At 40.9% G+C, this 19,830-nt stretch overlaps 1 protein-coding gene across 3 annotated transcripts; it reads left to right on the top strand.

The window, feature by feature from the left end:
- Positions 1 to 2,546: 2,546 nt before the first annotated feature.
- Positions 2,547 to 18,992, top strand: zbbx (zinc finger, B-box domain containing). 3 transcript variants are annotated; one of them, XM_052078275.1, is made up of 9 exons: positions 2,547 to 2,629; positions 4,425 to 4,543; positions 4,850 to 4,963; positions 7,463 to 7,550; positions 8,102 to 8,156; positions 8,816 to 8,928; positions 12,145 to 12,355; positions 13,529 to 13,673; positions 18,918 to 18,992. In XM_052078275.1, exons 2-9 carry the CDS (start codon positions 4,485 to 4,487, stop codon positions 18,973 to 18,975), a joined length of 843 nt encoding a protein of 280 aa, XP_051934235.1. In that variant the 5' UTR covers positions 2,547 to 2,629; positions 4,425 to 4,484; the 3' UTR covers positions 18,976 to 18,992. The 3 variants fall into 3 exon arrangements, with proteins under 3 accessions (XP_051934235.1, XP_051934234.1, XP_051934236.1); XM_052078274.1 differs by lacking the exon at positions 2,547 to 2,629 and adding an exon at positions 2,838 to 3,060; XM_052078276.1 differs by lacking the exons at positions 2,547 to 2,629; positions 18,918 to 18,992 and adding exons at positions 2,843 to 3,060; positions 14,261 to 14,450.
- Positions 18,993 to 19,830: the final 838 nt, after the last annotated feature.

The following is a 19,830-nucleotide window of genomic DNA, read 5'->3' as shown; positions in this document are numbered from 1 at the left end:
CTCTCGATGTGGAGGAGAAGCGGCTCGACTCTGAGCCCCTCCCGGATAACCGAGCGTCTCACCTTATCTCTAAGGGAGAGCCCGGACACCCTGCGGAGAAAACTCATTTCGGCCGCTTGTATCCGGGAGGATAATCGTTTTTTGTAAGTTATGTATACAGTATGGTGAGACAAAGGACTCTTTTTCTGATCTTTTCATGTAATTTCCCCCCCGTCGCAAACACATGAGAGTGTAATTCTGACCTCCTTCACTTGAACTGAGATCTTCATGGACTTTGTCGCCGTTCCAGACATATATACACTCAAGTATCCTCAGTACTTGTCATTGGCCAAATATTTGGCCAACAGTACAAAATAAAGTGTGGGATCGCATGTAGCATCAAGCGGCACAAAAGAGGTTAAACTCAGCAGATGACATTAATTACCACACCATCGTCACTGCCGCCTAATGACATAAATAGCCTTGACATTTCAAAGCGGATTTCCATGTCCTTTTTATGGCAACCGCTCTGCCGTTTGAGCCTTATCAAGCATTCTTTTTCAAACCTGTACACCTTCTCTCTTGCATACTGTTATTTGGTTTGTCCTCTGGTCGATAATATCCACTTTTTCTCGACCATGCATCCTTGATTTTTAGTAGCCCCCTTCCTCTTCTTTCTCCACTTTTACCTCTTCCACTCATTGGTATGCCCGCGCATGCGTGACATCCTTTCCAGGCCAGTCTGAGAGCGAGAGGGAGCGAATACGAGTGGTGGAGAGTCACTGCTTAACCATGGAAAGAGAATCCAGCAGAGGGGTCAGAACCCTAAATGACCATCCACCCTCAGCTACGCTCGATAAGTCACACATGCACACTTCCATTGTGGCAAGGCCAAGAGTACTGACTCCAGCATGTAGAGCAATAGAAAGCTCGAAATGGGTAGACTGAGAAAAGGTGGCAAAGAGCAGGGTTTAGCAATGAAGTGAAAGTCCTTGCGGATAATGCATTATTTTCACAACACCAACCGCATGAGCCTTGATCCAATTTTCATCATGTTTTGGCTGCTGTAAACAGCATGAGCCTTGATCCAATTTTCATCACGCGTTGGTTGCCATACAGATACAATACAATACAATACAATACATGCTGATTTATATAGCGCTTTCACAACAGCAGCAGATGACTCCATTTTATTTACCGGTATATAGCACTTTAACACCAACAGCTGTATCAAAGTGTTACGCATAAGACACAAGATTATATGAATGCAAGAAACATTCTTTTCTAAATATTTAAGAGTTTCTATTACATTTGCATTTAGCAAACATGAACCGCAGAGTTTTATTCCCTCTTTTTGTGCATGTTGCACGATGATGTGAGTAAATGAGAGAGAGGAGAACGTTTTGAATTCTCCAATGACCAGTATGAGGGTGCAAGGATCATAGATGTTGATGGTCAGGACAGCGAAATGGTAATCTTGCGATTTTAGTGTACATGACGTTAATTACGTTTGCAACAAGCTGAGTTTGAAAGTAAACAAACAAGTGCAACAGCTGATTTTATCTGTTGGTGAGTAATACCCGTACGTACAGAATGATTCCCCTGCCAGTTAGTAACATCTCTCGCTTCACATTACTGTACTTCATTTTAGCACCGGTCGCTTTCCATTCCATATCTCCTCCTCCATGCATTCGTCTTCACGTTGTGGCAAAGCTCCTTGCAATTGTAGCTTCCCGTGGTTGGAGCATTGTAGCGGAACTTACGTAACAGGCTGCCAACTCACAGGTGCCTCTTTCACCTTCTTTCATAGGTGTCAAACTCAGGTCCTGGAGGGCCGCTGTCCTACATGTTTTCAAAGTCTCCCTGTTGCAACACACCTGATTCAAATGATCAACTCATCAGCAAGCTCTGAGGAAGCCTGACACTGAACCTGTTCATTTGAATCAGTGTGTTGCAACGGGGAGACTTGGACAACATGTAGGACAGCGGCCCTCCAGGACCTGAGTTTGACACCAATGTTCTTTCAAAAAGAAAATTAAATAAATATGACTGCTGTAGTAACATCACAATGGTAAGACAGCTGCGCAAGAAAGTTAGGTGAACATCTAAAATACTTATTGCAGGATTCAAGTAATTTTATTGTCCTTCAAAAATACATTTCCACGTCGTATGGCATGGAATACAATACCCAAAGTCCCGGGCTAGCCCAATGATACCATACAAAAACATAAAATCCATTTTTAACAAAAGTTAACGGAAAGTAAAATAATAAACACAGCACATAATAAGTCCCAAGACTTGTGAAAATAAAACACAGAACAATAAAAAGTGTTAAAAGAAACGCTCATTTTGGCTACTATTTGTGTATGAAAGCGCTATATAAATTAGCATGTATTGTATTTTCCAAAATGTTTATTGATGAGATAATAATGCTGGGATCACGTGCTTCGGTTGTCGCGGAAACCGAAAACAACACCGCTGAACGGTCGCGTGCTTCTGGTCAACGACAACGAGCACGTTTTTCACGACAACGTGAATAAAACGTTTTAATATTCTCTTCGGTGCTCTCAACTTGAATAAAACGTTTTAATATTCTCTTTGATACTCTAACAGTCAGCCTCACACCCACCGTTTGAAAATATCACGTCAGGTGAGTTTAATCTATGTCGCTTTTTGACGGTTTTAAATCGTCGCAGACACGAATATATTTGTGTTTGCCATGATGTGACTTGATATTTTAGAATGATTAAATATGTTTAAGGGTGACTTAATGTTCGTGTGATAGTGATGTAATATATTTGCTTTGGTGACTCGGCTGCTTTGGATATGTCTGTTTTAAATGAAACAGTCGTTCTTATCATGGAAATGCTAGTGCTTGTTTATTTATTTACCGTATTACACTCTGTTCCCTTTTTTTCGGCTCAACTCACACTAATAGCCAAGTTATTTAAGCAGCATTTCTCAGTTTTATATGTTTTATGTTTACTGTCTGAGCCTGTGAGTGGACAATTACCAATGTGAATATCTCAACAAACCAGGATGACAACAATCTGGTTTCCAAACATAGTGACACATCCTCAGGTATTTTTAGAGCTGAGTTTTTGTTGGGTTTTTTTCCGATCGATATCTGCCCTGTGATTGACTGGTGACCAGTCCAGGGTTTACCCTGCCTCTTGCACAAACCGAGCACGAATAGGCTCTATGATCAGCCGCAGACAATTAATACATTAAATCATGATTATAACTTTAGGGATAGATTGATGTCCATGCACTGTCATGACAAGATTAACTATTTATCACCATCGCTATACTCTACTGCGGGGCAGGGCAAACTATGGCCCGCGGGCCAGATCCGGCCCGTTGGTCTTTTTAATCCGGTCCACCGAAGGTTGGCACACAATTAAGGATCAATGTCAATGACTGCATTCATTTCATTTGGACTTGTAATGACAGGCATTTCAACGCACAGTTACTTGAAGTTGCAGAGAGGAAGGGGGAGACGATACGGAAGGCCGCAGTAGCGCCAACTCAAGCAAATCCCGTTCGATACGACGGAATAATGTACTCTTAAAGTATGGAAAACGTGCCCAAAAATGCAAAATACTACTTTTTAAATAAAGAAATCCAATTAATATTATGTCAAATTTAGTTCACCCTTTTGATCCGATCCTCCATAATATTTTCTGGTTCTCATGTGGCCCTATGCAAAAAATAATTGCCCACCCCTGCTTCAATAACTGATTAAAATTTGACAGTCTATTGAGGCAGTACAGTGTACGAGTGGTTGTAGTATTTGACAATCTATTGAGATGTGCTTCATTGTTCAGAGGTTTGGGATTCAAATCTCAGCTCTGACCTCTGCTGGTTCTCCCAGATCTTGATTGGGTTTTCTTCTCTGGATACTGACCCTTACTATCACTTGCCAAAAACATTTATGTTATGTTTAATTACATGTGCCCTGCGATTGGCAGGTGACTAGTCCAGGGTGTACCCCACTTTAACCCGTTAGGCTCCAGCTCCCTCACGGCCCTAATGAAGACAAGCGCTATGGAAAATGGGTCAACGGATGGTCTGTTGATATTCATACTGTAAAATCCGAGGTGAAATGGAAATATCTGCTTTGCCTTTTCTTCGATGTTTCCCCTTTTGAATGATACCTAATAACCCGCATTCCAAAGCCCTTATGCTTTCATGTGTGTTGTTGGCTCTCCTTATTACAATCCACCCCAATCTCACTTAACTAATTTCTCAATAGCCCTTTAAACAATTACTACCAGTTCTTTTAACTACCCTGCATAGCCTTTGGCAACTCTGTCTGCTCTGGTCGTGGTTTCTCAGCAGCATCCATTCAGAGGTCATTGACAACAGTGCTGTACTGTGCGTATGTTATTTCAAAGTGAGTGTGAGTGTGCACTTAACGGCATTACGATTGGCTCTTATTGCAGAAGTAATCTCCGGGTAATAAGCCACCAGAAAGACGCAGGCCATCGAACCCAAAAGGAGACATGAATTTCAATGACTTTGTGGCACTTCCCAAAACAAAATCTTTACAGTTCAGTGCCAGGTAAGTTGAAATAACATCAATGATGCGATCAAAACAAGTTAATATGTCATTTGTCTGCCATGTTTTTTTTTTAAACTAGCTTTCTTAGACATACACCTCATTTTGTAACCAGAATTACGACAGTTTGCAGTTCAGCATGCTTCGTCACTCCACTGCACTGTCCGTGTGTACTTACCCTGTGACTAACTGATGAAAATATTGATTAGCCACGGCAACACGGATCTGCCATTTGTATCATCTAACTATCATTAACGGGTCTCATTAAAGTGTGTGTGCGTGAATATGTGTGTGTGTGTTACCTGATAGGAACCCACAAGGCCAGCAGTTGGAGACGGTGATTCTGGCCCAGCAAGGCAATGAGCTGGAAGAGAAACTGCAAAAGCTGAAAGAGAATATGAGAAGAGAGAAAGGCGAGAGAGGGTGAGTATCAATGCGGTGGGGAAAGAGGAGGCCTGTAAAAGTCACGGGAAATGGGAGTGGACATTGGATGACAAATAGCATAAAATATCAGAAATAAGTGAATTTACTTTAAGCTATTAGGGTGCCTCAAATAGTGGCACAGCTGTTTATTTACTTGTAAAATGTAGAATAGGGAATCAGGTGTTTGGTAGGAGTAATGTTGTTTTTATGCCAATCATAGCATTTTGAATTGTGACAATGACTTCAACGGTCACCATTTTAAGTTTGGAGACCTGATTTAGTTTTCTGACATGTTTTGTGAGCAATTTCATATTTCACATTGTAAATGCAATGATGGATTAGCACGAGCATTATTCCCCAATCATATCATCAGTTCTTTTCTGATTGGCAAAGTACACATCTTTTAATGTTCCGCTTTAGGACATGCAGGATTCTTAGAATGAAATCCTCTCAGTATATTCCCGCTCTAAATTTTCGTCCTCAGTACAATAGGAGTGAATCTTTGACAAGCCTGCCCTGCAGGTCTTCAAGCTGTGATTTATACTCTGGTTCTACGTGTTGTTGTGTTTCTTTATTATGCACCACTTTTGTTTTTCTCTTTGCTTGTCCCCAAGATTACACCGCTCCCAGAGGTAGATGAATGGCTTATCCTTGCCTTATAAGCGGATTCCGTTATTTGGGCCCCAAAAAATAGCTGGACAAATTTAGTTTGCTGAGAGGAGGTGGAGGCTTGGAGCAAATATTGGAACATCCTTTGATGATCGGGTCTGCCTGACTCCTAGCTGTGGCTTTGACTTTCGGGCTCGAAGAATTGTAGACACTACTAGCGCTTCAATACATAGTTCATCTTCATGAATGATTTTCCTTACCTTGTCTTTGGTGGAAAATGGTAAACACCTTTACAGAAGATAGATTTAGCAGAACGATAAGTTTTCCATCTGCGACCTCTGAGAACTTGAGTTTTTCAATCGGACGAAACACATGAATACAAAGCAGAAGGGACGTTGAAATGAAATGATTACCATTTCAAGTTATAAATGTAAGTATGTGCTTCTGAGAGTGTTTGGGGCTGCAGAGAAGAAGGCCGTGCAGGCCCTCATAGCACTCCACTGTAGTTATGGCTTCATAAGTCCGATAAACGAGATTGTGTGAATGTGCCCTTCTTGTTGAATCTCTAAGAGCAACTTTATTCTTATGTGTGGAGCCGTGTCTAGATTCAAGTGGAGTCTGTCTGGATTAGATATTGACATATTTGTTAATTTAAAGTCCACATAGATTGGGAGCAGGTCCTGAAGGGGACAACTTGTCACCCGTGCACCGGCAGAGGTGCGCCGGAGTTGTCTCCCTTGGCGATAGTCAGTTGCCAGGGAGATGGCGCTGGGGCGATTACCTGGCACCCACCCTTTCTGTCAGCACAACACACTAACAGAGTTTAGGAAGGTGGCATTTCTGTCGGCACATTCAAACACACATTCACACTCACACGCATATATTGTTGGACGTTCTGTGACAGGTTGCCAGCTCAACCATAAATAAACAGCCGTCACAATCGCATAAATAATTCAATGTGATGAGCATGAATAACTCCCGTCCGAATGAAGAATCTTCACAAAACTCCTTTGTTAATTCAGTAGTCCTGTTGCATTGTATGTTGCTGGAGAAACTGCTTCAACTACTTCTAGTACTTCTCCATGGTTTTAAACCCTTGGTGGTGATTCGTTATGACATTTGCTCATCCAGCTAATGTCTGTCTGTGGAAGTATGCCAAATTTTGTGTGTGTGTGTGTGTTATTGTATATCGATGACTGAAAAACATGATTTATCGACACATCCAAAGTATGACGTGACTGATACAAAAAAAAGACTTGGGGAGGTGGAGCAATAGTAAAAAGAAAACTTCCATATTCACTTTTACCATATTACCATACCATATTTTGTGTGCGTATATAAAAATGTATATCAGAATCAGATTTATTAGCCAAGAAACATATTTTTTTTCCCCTCATTGGATTTGTTCCCTTTTTAAAAAATATTATTTCCAGTACAATCTACACATTCGGCAAGATATTTCATTTGTTAAATTGGATCCAAGAATGCGAAGGTGTATCTTTGAATCCAATATCTTTTGAGAAATGACTTTGTTCTTGAAATGAGCTGCTCTGAAGTGTATGCTTCCTCTTTTCACTACATAGCCTCTTGGTACCTCTGCCTTCAATAACATCAATGACTCTCTTTTATTTTACTGGTGGCAAGTGGGTCAAACCAAATGAGGTGAGAAATCAAAACAACAAGCAAGATTTATTGACGAAACAATATGCTTCCATGCTATGTCCAACCCGGGTATGTTATCCGTGAGTAAAATTATACAACAGGGCTGTGAATATGAGACACCAACTACAGAACAACACTGTGAGGCATAGGTATGAGGTCTCAATGCGTGTAGAATTGTTGATCAAACAAAAATTGACCATTACCTACTCATTGTCTCTCTTTGTTTAGGCAATCAGGAATTTTTCATTGGAAATCAGAACAATTAACATCAATAAACAGCAGCAGTATGACGCAAGGCACCAAGAAAACCCAAAAGGTAGCAATTTTTTTATGCTTCAATCTATTCTCTTAACAATTTAGTCACTGTAACTATTCAGATGTATCAAACTAACTCAATTTGTTCTTGTGGTGACATCCATTGGATACTATTCATTCATTCACTCAGCATGACTTAGATTTGCTATTGGTTTTACTGCTTGGTGCTTTCTACCGCCTTATTACTTATTACTTATTACTGATTCGTCTTACTGTTTATTGTATATGTTAAATCGCTCCATGTACAGCACTTTGTATGCAGCGATGGCTGTTTGAAAGTGCTCTATAAATACTGTTGACTTGACTTGACTTGACATTCATTCATTCATTCATCTTCCTAACCGCTTGATCCTCACTAGGGTCGCGGGGGATACTATTTGAATGTAATAAATTTCTAATGCTTAGGGACAATGAACCAAAGTTTAGAAATAAATGATGTCGCCAACTTGAAAACAGACATGCAAATGTGCCACCCCCCAGGACTTTGCAGACAAACCTATTAGGTAAGAGCCTGTTGTTGCAAGCGTAAAACTGTTCGTTCCCTGTCCCCAGCAATTGTCAGCAGGCAGGGTGAAGATCCGAGTGCTGAAGGATGAACCTGTAACAGGTAAGTCATCAGTGACGGTCTGGGCTTGATTTCTGCCGCTGTATTTCAAAGTGAATGCCGGGTTCCTAAATTTCTCTCAATCGCCCACATGAAGGTTAAATACAAAGAAAGAAAAGTAACGGTACATACGTTGACTTGGTGCTGACCTACATCCCCACTGAACAAGTAGTAAACATTTATGATCACGAAATTACATGTTGTTTTCGGTGCTTATCCGTTTCCCGAAACACACAAAAATATATGTTTGTGGAAGAGATAAGCCAAACAAATCAATTTTTTTTTAGGATCGGAAATGCTTTATACCTGTCAAAATGCTGAGTGTGGATGGAATGGCCACTCCAAGATTAGTAAAACACACCAAACAATTTATGAAGTTAAGTCCACTGACTTGCATTCATCTACAGTGCTAGTACACTGACAAAAATTGTGTGTTACTCCATTTTATTTTGTCAAGTGGTTGAACAAAATAAAATCATCTGGATCAAAATAAAGCGGTATACATCTACCTTAAAACAAACATTGTGTGGAACAACTCGACAAAATAAAATGGAAAAACTTCAACTATTTTTCAGTATATGACACGTTAAATATGCCAGACACACTTGCAAACCTCAGTTTGACGACAATGGTGACATCACGGTCTGTCTCTGCCTCCTTAGCTCCACCTCATCTCCCTCTGTGCGAAACATGTTGCTGTCCCCAGACGACAACCAGACAAAGCAAAATGAAGGGATCATTCCGTGGACAGGGAGACAGCAGGACTGATCAGCAGGTATGCAGAAATCCACAGCGCTCATTGATGGGATGTCAATAAAGTCTTGCTATCCGTTACATATTTTAAGCCTTTCTTTGTGGGCTGGTTGAAAGAATTCATCGGATTTTATGGCCTCACAAGATGCGCAAGCATCCACGTGGACCAGACTCGATATTGTTTCCTTTCCAGTTTCCAGTTTTGCTCTCGGTTATATCAGGAGTTTCAGAAGAGGGGGGAGAAAATGTCCCCACTTTTCAAATAAATCCAGATGAACTTGCATTTTACATATTCGATATACAGCATGTCTGCCTATTTTCTGATTGTATTTTTTTTAATACTACTGTTCCATTTTATGACCTCTGCCGCTTTTAATTCTGGTTTTCTGTTCACTCCCATTCCTATATCAGATGTCCCTCCTGTCAAATAAATGTCCCTTCTCTCTCACATCTTTTGATATACTCCACTCTGTGCCAGATATTAACACCTTTTCTTTTCCCTTTCCAGTGGTCCTCCTTTGCCTCCCATGCGAAATTGGATTCTCTCCCTCCCTCATGTCGCTTGGTGTTTTTCTTTCTTCTTTGTTTCACGCTGATTATAGTTTCACTGCTCACATTTATTCCAATGACGTGTTTGCACCGTACTATCCGATGAGCTGGGTCAACTAACATTTTTCATTTTTATTTCTTAAATTAATGCATAACATGCACATGTGGTCATCAACATCAACGACATGCAGAGATGCTCGTGAGAGATTTAGCAGAAAGCTAAAGATGATCTGTCATATCTGAGAACTTTATTTTTCAATTGGTCAAAATGCACAAGTATAAACCAGTAGGAGCGGTGCCGACTCACCCGCAGTGAGTTCTGATGTAATCCGGTACTTTGCTTGAGTGACGCTAAATTGCACCTCTATGGGCTACATATATCTGCAGTAACCCTTGTGATGGGCATAATTATAAACATTACAATCATCAGAAAGAACATGGTTCCAAAAAAATTATGTATAATGGCAAACTTGTCACGGTTGATTTGTTCGGGACCAACAGGTGGCTCTGTGGGGCTCCTCCTGCAGCGGCACACCTGTTGCTCATCACATCATGAGTCGGTTTTCTGTTAAAAGGACTCCCAGCCCGACCACTCGGTGTCGGGTCATTGTCGTCGTTTCTGTCATTCTTGCTGTTACTGCTGCTGACTTTGTCCCCATGGGTTTTGTTGGTTACTTTGGATTATTGTTGTCCCTAGGAATTTGTTCTGGATTTAGTTTCCTCAGTATTTTGTGAACACAGTTTGTCAAGTTCAGCCAGCTTCTCCCTCTTGCCTGCTTTTTGGGGTCCTCCACCACCACGCTTGTGACAAAACTGCTCTCCAGCTTCACTTATGCACCTCCGTCACATCTGAAAATACCAGAAGACAAGAATTTATTGGGGGCGGCATGGTAGTTGACTGGTTAGCACACCATTTATAATGATGGCATATATCTCTTTGAACCGTTGGAATGTGGGTGTAAATCAGAGAACCTGGAGAAAACCACACACATACGGGGAGAACATACAAACTCCACACAGGAAGGCCGGAGCCGAAATCGAACCTTGCACCTCTGCACTGTGAGGCGGACGTGCTAACCAGTGGATCATCTTGCCATCCTAAAACTTAATTCATTCAGTAATTCAATATTTATTTCTTGCATGACTTAGTGTGCAGGCGAGGGGAAAGTGAATCATCCAACAATATCAAGGAGCATGTTGCAACACAGTGAAATTATGATTAAAAAATAAATTATTTGTACAATCACGACAACCATTTTGCATCGGCCAGAATGATGTGCCTGAGGTAACTGGCTCATTGTCATCACCACCACCCAACAGCCCTGCTCCTCATTACTCGTGGACCCCACTTCAGATACATCTCTCACACACACACACACACACTATGCTTAACAATGTGCAGTATTCCAGACCCATTCAGGCGAAAAATAGGGAGCTAATTTCCTCCTGCGTTGCACAGAAGAGTGTAGTGATATGCTGCTTGTTGCCTGATAGTATGCTTGATCCCGGGAGAGTGGCTTTAATTTATCCCCTGGCGAAAGAGGGGAAATAAGGGCCAGCTTTATAGCACCATTAGAAGGCAATGCACCCTTGTGCAGTCCAATGTTGTACTTTTGTGAAAAACACACACATCCATGCACACATGCACACACAGAGGTTTGTAACATAGGTATTGAAACACAGAGTCCATTCATCCATCCATTCATTTTCTGATCCGCTTCATCCTCACATGGATCGCGAGGGGTGCCGGAGCCTATCCCAGCTGTCTTCGGGCAGTAGACGAGGGGACAAAAAACAGTGCTACCCAGTCACCCAAACAATGCTAGTTTGCTTCCCGGCCATTGGTGAGGTATGCGCAAAGCAAGGCTTTGAAACCCGTGGACCTACACAGATAATGTTCTTTGAAACTGAAAATAATCCTTTTTCATTCTCAGCCCCTCACTCTGACCTCTCTTCTTGTGTGCATGTAGGATTGTACGACATACATTTACAGTCACAGCATCATGCTAAGCATGCGGACTTGAGAACACAGAAGAAACATCAGTGTGCATTATAGATGTGGTTTGCTAGAGTTCCCCTAATGGGGGCACTAATTCACCATACCACTTTCAGGTGTTCTTAGGCTCTAAGCAGGCTCACGAGATGTATGTAGAGAGAGAGAGACAGACAGACAGTCAATCGTCAACGGATTAAATGAATTTCAAGCATGCTGACTGATTACAATTCAACGCATATGTCGGCCTTATATTTAGAAAGTGAGCACACAGTTGACATTGATATGGCACCCTGCACTTATGTCCGCTTCAATGAGAAGCTGCCCAATTAGTTTTTGATTACACGATTGTCACCAAGCATCTACATTGCGCTTTCGTATCAAATGGCAATGGAATTTTTACTTGTTTTTGCCCGCACAAATTGGCAATTACATACGCATGGGCTTGGAGAATCTCATTAGATGTCCCTTCCATTTTCTCCCTTCAATTTACTCGGCTATGCAAAGGCAGTAGACGGTATACCGATTAGAATTGGTGATCCTTCATCAGGAAACATGATTTTTGTGACTAATTTAATTTCTATTCATGTTTTACAGAGCTGTTATAGTAGTAGATTGGGGATGATTAGCGTGAATCACATTTTGGCGCGCTTTCTAATTCAGTGCTTTTCCCTTAATTTTTTTGTTTTATTGCAGATGTTTATTAGGAATTATGATGAAAAGACAAGAGTGGAACTAACTAAGAAGGAACACAATAAGGATGCGAAAAACGATTTCACCAAATCTCTTCTCGGTGGAGAGTATGATGAGGAGGAGTCGGCTAGATCTTTCCAGGAGGCTCTCAAGGAATGGAGAAACCAAAGGTGTGATGATGCCATCGAACCAGTAACAATCTGGACTCAAACAGGTGAGAAATAATGCAAGATCATCCTTTAATGTTGTGGTACATCCAAATTCAACGGCTAAAAATCAATTGGCTTCAATTTACATTCTATCATCACCATTATAATTCTGTTTTTTGTATTATTATTTTGACATAAACAGTAGGCTCCAGCACCCCGCGTGACCTTTGTGAGGATTAAGCGGATCAAAAAATAAATGAATGAATGAATAAATGTTTTAATTTTGAGCCGTGCGAGCATCACACCTTCCAGGTTTTTGAACAATTTTCTTTTTAAGTAGCAAATGATAATGGAATGAGTTTCATGAGAAAACATGCCCTCACAGTAATCCCGCTGTCAGCTACATCGAAATTACGGCAAAACTTGTTCAACAGTCCTATCCTGCCCGCCGTGTTCATGCGACATCCCAACTTTCCTCCTCCTGTGCTATTTTCACAAAGTCCCGAGTGGTTCCCGCTGCCCCCTTTCTTTTCCCTCTACGCTGATGTGTTGAGGGCTTCCAGAAAGTGCTTGCCGCTGCAGTAAGAAAAATAATCCACGTCGGTTGCATATTGCGATAATGAGAGAAGTGCTATGGGTGGCTCTACGCCACTCCACTGCCCCGATTGCCCTCAGCCATGTGCATGTGGATGTGTATTTGTACAAAACCGCCTTCCATCTCATATTGGCTCTGCATGTGCAGCAGAGCATGTCTGCATATTTATGTGTGTGCTACTAGTGGTGTTATTCTAGTTTTTGTGTGTCTATAGTCCTTCCCTGTTTTCTCCGCCTTACTATTTGGACAGACCCCCCCGCTCTACCCTGCAAATTACTGCCAACCCCTTCAGCTCTAATTATTTCTGTCAAGCCACTGGCACACAGGTCCACTTTCAAGCTGCCACTGTGGACTTCTTAAGTGTTGAGAGCAATCATAACGTTTCTCTTTATTTCCTCCATCTGCATTTTTTTTTCTTTTGTGGTTGTTCCTGTTGTATTTCATACATCCCATTGCTAGTCTATATGGACCTTACTGATTGCCTGCCTGTGTTTGTCACTGACTGTGTAGGCAGCATTGAAAATATGTTTTCCCCTTTTTAGAGATGACATTGTTGTCGCACATTCTACTTTGGTCTGACACATTGGCGGGCTTTGTTTGCTCTCTCTTTCAGCCAACTTTATTTTTGTATATTCTCCCCCAGTGTCAATGTCAGGTAAAGCAGCCCAAACTGACTTCCCTCCAGAGAGAGGCCATGAAGGAGAAGGCAGCAGCGTACCCGTCCAGGTGCAGTTCCCTGAAAGAAGTCTTTCCTATATGGACAGGTTGCTTCTCAAGAAGTACCGCAGGTACAGATTCATTCAAATGTAACACTTGAGTATTGTTTAGTATTTCAATATCGGTGTTTTATTACGTTTTACAACATTTACTTCTACTATTAATACAATGCAGCTGTAGTAATGGTGTGCAAGACAATTCAATAAGTATCGCGATACAAGGGGTGCGATTTGATTCATCCAGTTCATTTTAGTCGAATAATTTGTTTTTAATTCAGTGAGATGCAACTTAATGTGACCTGACTCAATTCAAGAGGGTATGATGTGATGAGTTGGTTTGTTGTCATTTTATATAAATGACCTCGTCAGGACTGTAAATGTGGCCTTCGAAGGTATATTTATTTGATCAAATCAAACCAGCAGTCAAAAGCAAAATTTACTTCTTAAATTTTCCAGCCACGTATGAAAGGGCAAATTTAAGGAAGTGGTTAAAACACATCCTCCTTTTGTGTTTGGGTTTTCTAAAGATTAACAGTCAAATGGTTGGACACACTTCCTCAGGCTATTGAATAACAAACTTTGATTGGCAGTACATATTGTTCTATATAAACGTCCTTGGAAAACGTGCACTTACCCGTTGGTTGTGCTACTGTGAACAGGTAAATTGCACGAACAATGATGGCGGCCAGAGACTGTCGAATTTCAGAATTCAAAGACCCATCAAGTGGACCAACATCAGTCAATGTGCAAGAACTTGTGACAAATTAACATGATTAATGTTGTGTAACAAAAATATGTCTGAGTGTTAGATTCAACACGTGATTGAAAATAAATCTTAAAACTATTGAATTCTCAAATAGCTGTGCTTTTACTTTATATTCCCACACTTTTTTTTTTTTCCAAGCCTAGATGTCCATTATATGTTCACGAATATGTCTCCTTAAAAGAGTAAATTTCCGAATCATCTTGATCACATTTTTTATATTTGAGGTATGTACTGACTTTTGGGGGCTGCTTTTACGATTGCACTCATGAATGCACAGTTTTTTGTTTTTTTTTTAAACATTAACATCCGGCCTTGCCCATGCCTCTCAGTCTCCACATGCCGCTGGTTCACAATGCATTCTCTCAGCACACATTGTGCTATTGACTTCACGAGAGCTCGCAGATCACCGTAATTATAGCCCTTTATTTAAGCGCCACCTCTTGGACTGAGTAGCCCACCGGAGACTGGGGATGAGCGCTAGAGTGCACTTTTAGGTCCCACTGACCACCTGAGCAGGACCGCTTGAGGTCCCCTGCTGCAGCAGCCTTTGAGTGAGGAACAGAGCAGGGAGCCAATCTAAGTGCAATAAGCCTGCAGCCATGTTGGTGGCTGACCTTAATGAAGAGACAGAGGGACCGGCTGGCTGGTGGCAAGAATGAGTGAGACGCTGAATTTTAACACGTATCTAAGAGTGAAGGTTGGAGTGTGAGCTGTTTTATCGAACTCACTGAGGAAAGAGGTGTATTGAAGTCGTAAACATCACCGGTCCTGTGACTTGAGGGGTTGTCAGGACGATGACCTAAATTCTCCAGGAGCACCTCCTTCCATCAATGTCAAAGTATCTGTGATTAAGGTGCTGAGCCCTTTGAGAAAATCTGTACAGCGAAAAGTTGAGAACTTGACTTTATCACCCATGCCAATTTCTTTGTTCGCATAACACACTAGAAAAGATTAAACCAATTTTTAGCAAATATTGTGCAGTGCGGGTTGAAGGAAAAAAAAAAGCACAATATATATGTGGAATTTTTTTGATGCAGAATGCACATCAGACAGGTTATAGTGTGGTGCCATTCTTTCAAAGATCTCTGTTCAACTTTCACACCCTGTAATTTTGCAAAACCCATCTCAATCCAATGATCGTCACACCCTTGTAGCCTGCAGACCCGATGAAGAAATTAATCAGAGTCTCATGTAAAATTCTACAACCTAGCTGGATCATAAATCACAGGTGACCTTGGAAGGATCTCGTTTTCACATTTCGTCCTCTTCCCCTGCTGCTTCTTGACACCTCCGGGAAAGATCTATATTTGTAGACACTGCAGTTGCGCTCGACCTTAAAACTGCCACATCCTGATTTTTGTGCTAGTGCCACCCTCGGTTAGCTTGTCCGGCCAATTTGACCATGCCAAATGTTCCGGCGGATCATGGGCATGCTCTTTTACATGACCTCTGTGCACTTGGCAATTTGGTGGCTGAAATCAGCACTGCGACTTATCCATTTTGTATTTATATTGCACTTAATTGAACAGTGTTTGTATGTTTTTTTTCTTCTTTCTTCCCACAATCTTGCTGCTGTAGACCGTAAATTTCCCCAGTGTGCAACAAATAAAGGATATCTTAATCTTAAAATTGACTAAATTCCCTCCTAGTGCAACCAGATCTACGTTTATAAAATGACCACCTCCAATAAGAGCCGCTGTTTTAAGTCAGCGGTCACTAGTTGTTAATGCCAAAGGTGTTATAGCCACGTGTTTCTTTCCCCGTTACCCAGTCAAGTGTTTCTTTATGAACTTCTCTTACTGTAGCAAGCCTAGACGGAACCAGATTATTCACGGACAGTCGGAAGTAAAAAGCATTTGACCTTCAAATATCCGCTTTGATTCCCAGCGCATTATTCAAAACTGCACCACTGTTAACGTCAATGTCACGTTTTGGATACAAACATTTAGTTCGTTTAAGAGATTGAGGAAAAAAACTATTGTAACGATGGTCAATATGTGCACACTCGATTAAGAATTCTACTGACCTTTGAGGCATTAAATATTCCCCTATTAGTGTTTATTACGTTTGAAATGAGCTGCAGTCAATGAGCAGAAGTCATTATAAACACTCCTCGGGGCAGTTTTGCTGTAAACAAACAGTGCATGCAGTGAAACACATTCTGAATGTCAAATGAGCAGAAAGATGGACAACAAACAAACCAAAAAAATGATGTCACTCTGACCTCCATCAGGTGTTGACCATGGTTAGTTATTATTCTTGACGATAACTAGATAAATAAACAAAGCTAAAAAGAAAAACAAAATAAAATGAAAATGAGGAATCTTTAAAAAAATATTACCGGAACTACATTATACATTTGCAAAAGTAATGAAAACTAAATAATTCTCACCTGTTTTCTGAATCTGAGGCGCGATTGGTGATTGCCTGAGCCCAGAGCAACTGTGATGTTATTTTCAGTTAAAAAAAAGTGGCAAAATAGCTGTGCCCTGAGATAGCTAACAACAGGTAGATTTGGCTGCTTAACTCATATTGCACAAATGCAATATTCATCAGAATGCAAATGTGGGGGTTGTCTTCCCCTTTAAATCAGTGGACTATATTTGATCTCTAGATGCTTGTTTTTAAAATGGTTTTAAAATAACCTTTTTGTTGAGTCTGCACAATACCTATGTTGAGATTTTCTTTTTTTTAATCTTGCACACAATACATACACGCACACGCACACACAAAACCTAAAACTAATATTAAAGCTAATAAAAAACAAACTAAAATTAAGCATTGTCAAGAAAAAAAAACCTTTAAAAAACAAACAAAATGAACAATCATGAAAATTGAAAGGGGAGCCATTCACCATGCCGTCCTGCACTACAGTCACAATCAAGTACGGTTTTCTTTTCTTTCTTTCTCTGACATATTCAAATGATTCACATCGAAAGAGAATGTTCTGAGAGTACAGGCCTTTGTATCAAACAATGGGTCTGATTTGTATGCCGACAGTAATAAATGATATGGCATTGCTTGGATGGTAATTCGAAGACTCCTGTGACTTTAGGGAAATGCAAAATTAGATAGATGCTGATAAGCTATTCCTTCCAACAGTTACAACTTTTATAATGCATAATAATTACAACGTGTTTGCCAGTGTCTCATCTCCTGTCTTTGATTTTGAGAGAGTGGGTGGCCATGAATAATTAATTGTGTTGGCATGACATCCTGTGGGAAACACTCTTTTTTTCCACAGTCATTTTTACTGAGCTGTCAGGTAGTCCCACATGATGATGAGATGGAGGGATTGTTCGCGGCAGTCTTTAGTCAATGTCAGCAATGAGGGCTGTGGGACAGATGGGGGGGGGGGGGGGGGAACTTGCAGCGACTGAAACATAGATCAAACAGTGTTTGATTTTTACTTATCGTGTACAGTTTATGTCAGGGTTGTAGTGGCCATTTGCAATTCGGGAAAACCTCAGTACGCCTGGTGCATTCTGGAAAACGGTTTTGTGCACGGCGGCCACTGTCCCAACAAAATGTTGGTCCACTATCTAGCTGATTTCTGTACATGTACAAAAACAATTCTTTATTTTCTCCAATAGTGGCTGTCAGTGGTCTAATAATCATCCATCCATCCATTTTCTAATTTATTGTGAAGCCGGCGTGCAAGCCAGTCGTCAACCGTGCCACCTCCCTATAATCATATGAATGAATATTTATCCAGTTTATTTTATCCCAATAAATCATTTCGCATGAATCCAATTGAGTGTCCTGATCAAGTGGCTTTTGAAAGGAGTAATTGTTCATACTAATATTAATAAATCACACCAAACCTTCTGGTGCTCCTTGAGAACCACACCAAAATTATTTTGTGCAACCATGATTATAAGAATGATTTTTTTTTTCTAAAATTACGATGGAATTTCCAAACAATTTAAATACCTTTTTTTCTTAACACGTTTCAAGAATTTTTTTCAATAACTTTGTGGAAGCTATTCTTGTGTTCAAATAAAAATCATGTGATCGTAGAAGTAACGAGCACATTTTCTTAGCTCTGCGCACAGTGTTGGCCAATCAGAGTAAGTCATCACACTCCGCCGCTGAATGTCCAAACATTTCAACGTCAGCCACACGGCCACAGACGTCCTCTTCCTCTCCCACAATCCACACATCGAAAACCACACTGTGGTTCCCCACAAATCTTGCACTTGCCATCATTTCCACATCATCAAACCGAGATCGCAAACATTTCCCAAACTCCTCTTTCATCATCTTCTGATCTCTCTATGCTAGTGTTATTATGTCCATTTCTATCCCTTTCAACCGTCCTTCTCAAGTACATCAAGTACAGCCTCGCTCCCCCTAAGATTGCCAATCAAACCCACCTCTACGATTAGAACAGTTACAATCATCCCAGTTGCTCCCAGAACCTCATCTCGTCACTGAAGCTTTCAATTTCCCAATCACCACCTAACAATCTCCAGTCTCCAAACCAATCCTCCCAACAGTCTCCTGGTCAATAATTGACTTCAATCTTCTTTATCACCACTTTCTCGCAGCACAAATCCACTTACAAGATATCTTAAAACGGTTACGGTCTTGTGCACCTCTTTATAGCAAGGTGCCCATTGAATTCACGTGGATGAAGCTCATCTTTCAAATATGAGCATAATACAGGTTTTATGCTATCCACGCCGATGACAAGTGTCACCTCCATGACATCTGATGAATGTTATCAAAGTTTCTGTGAGAGTTGTCAGGATGGAAGCCATACCAACAGGTATGTTAAATTTTTGTTATCCTTGCTACTCATGAGTATTTCTACTGCGCATATGTCCTTTTTTATTTTCCCATGAGCATCGTGCTACATGATCCATATTTTTCCCATCAAGGCAGCGAGGACGAAATGTCCAGTGATAGTTGGGATTTGGCCCAATATGAAGACGGCTCTTCAAAGTGTATCATAAAGATCGATATTTAACAGATGGCAGAGAAGAAGAAACACAACAGGTACCAAAACCACTACCTGCGATTCAGACTACCAGTACCAGACTTGAAAGTGTTACTCAACCCCGTTCGGGTATCCGTTCAGGCGATTGTGATCTGACATACCAGCGCTATGATGTAACATTTTTCGTCATCCCCACCCCCACCCCACATATGTTTTGTTATTAACCACAACCAAAACATGCTGTTGGTGTTTTTCTGCTGCAAGTGATTCGATTTTGAAAATTGTCTCCCGTGTCCAACTTTTTGCCTGAAGATGCTTTCCAATTTGCAAGCATTTCTCATATCACAAAGGCCCCCTAATAGGATTTAGAGCAAATATGTAAGAACACGGAGCTTACAAGAGAGATGAAAATGAGTTTTAAACCCAGAGGAGTGCCGCGTGTGTGCTTGAAAACGAGAGAAGAGGGACAATGCTTCTCGATCCAAAGGGAGATTTCCTCAGATGTCTCCTTTATTTTCAGC

Source organism: Hippocampus zosterae, chromosome 10 (assembly GCF_025434085.1).
Source record: "Hippocampus zosterae strain Florida chromosome 10, ASM2543408v3, whole genome shotgun sequence".
NCBI lineage: Eukaryota > Metazoa > Chordata > Actinopteri > Syngnathiformes > Syngnathidae > Hippocampus > Hippocampus zosterae.
This window is presented reverse-complemented; position numbering and strand designations above follow the sequence as displayed.

Excerpts from the sequence above, each read along its gene's own strand:
- zbbx (XM_052078275.1), top strand. The coding sequence starts at position 4,485 with ATGAATTTCAATGACTTTGTGGCACTTCCCAAAACAAAATCTTTACAG. Across the intron at positions 8,157-8,815 it reads GAAGGATGAACCTGTAACAG|CTCCACCTCATCTCCCTCTG; the intron begins GTAAGTCATCAG and ends CTGCCTCCTTAG. Across the intron at positions 12,356-13,528 it reads AACAATCTGGACTCAAACAG|TGTCAATGTCAGGTAAAGCA; the intron begins GTGAGAAATAAT and ends ATTCTCCCCCAG.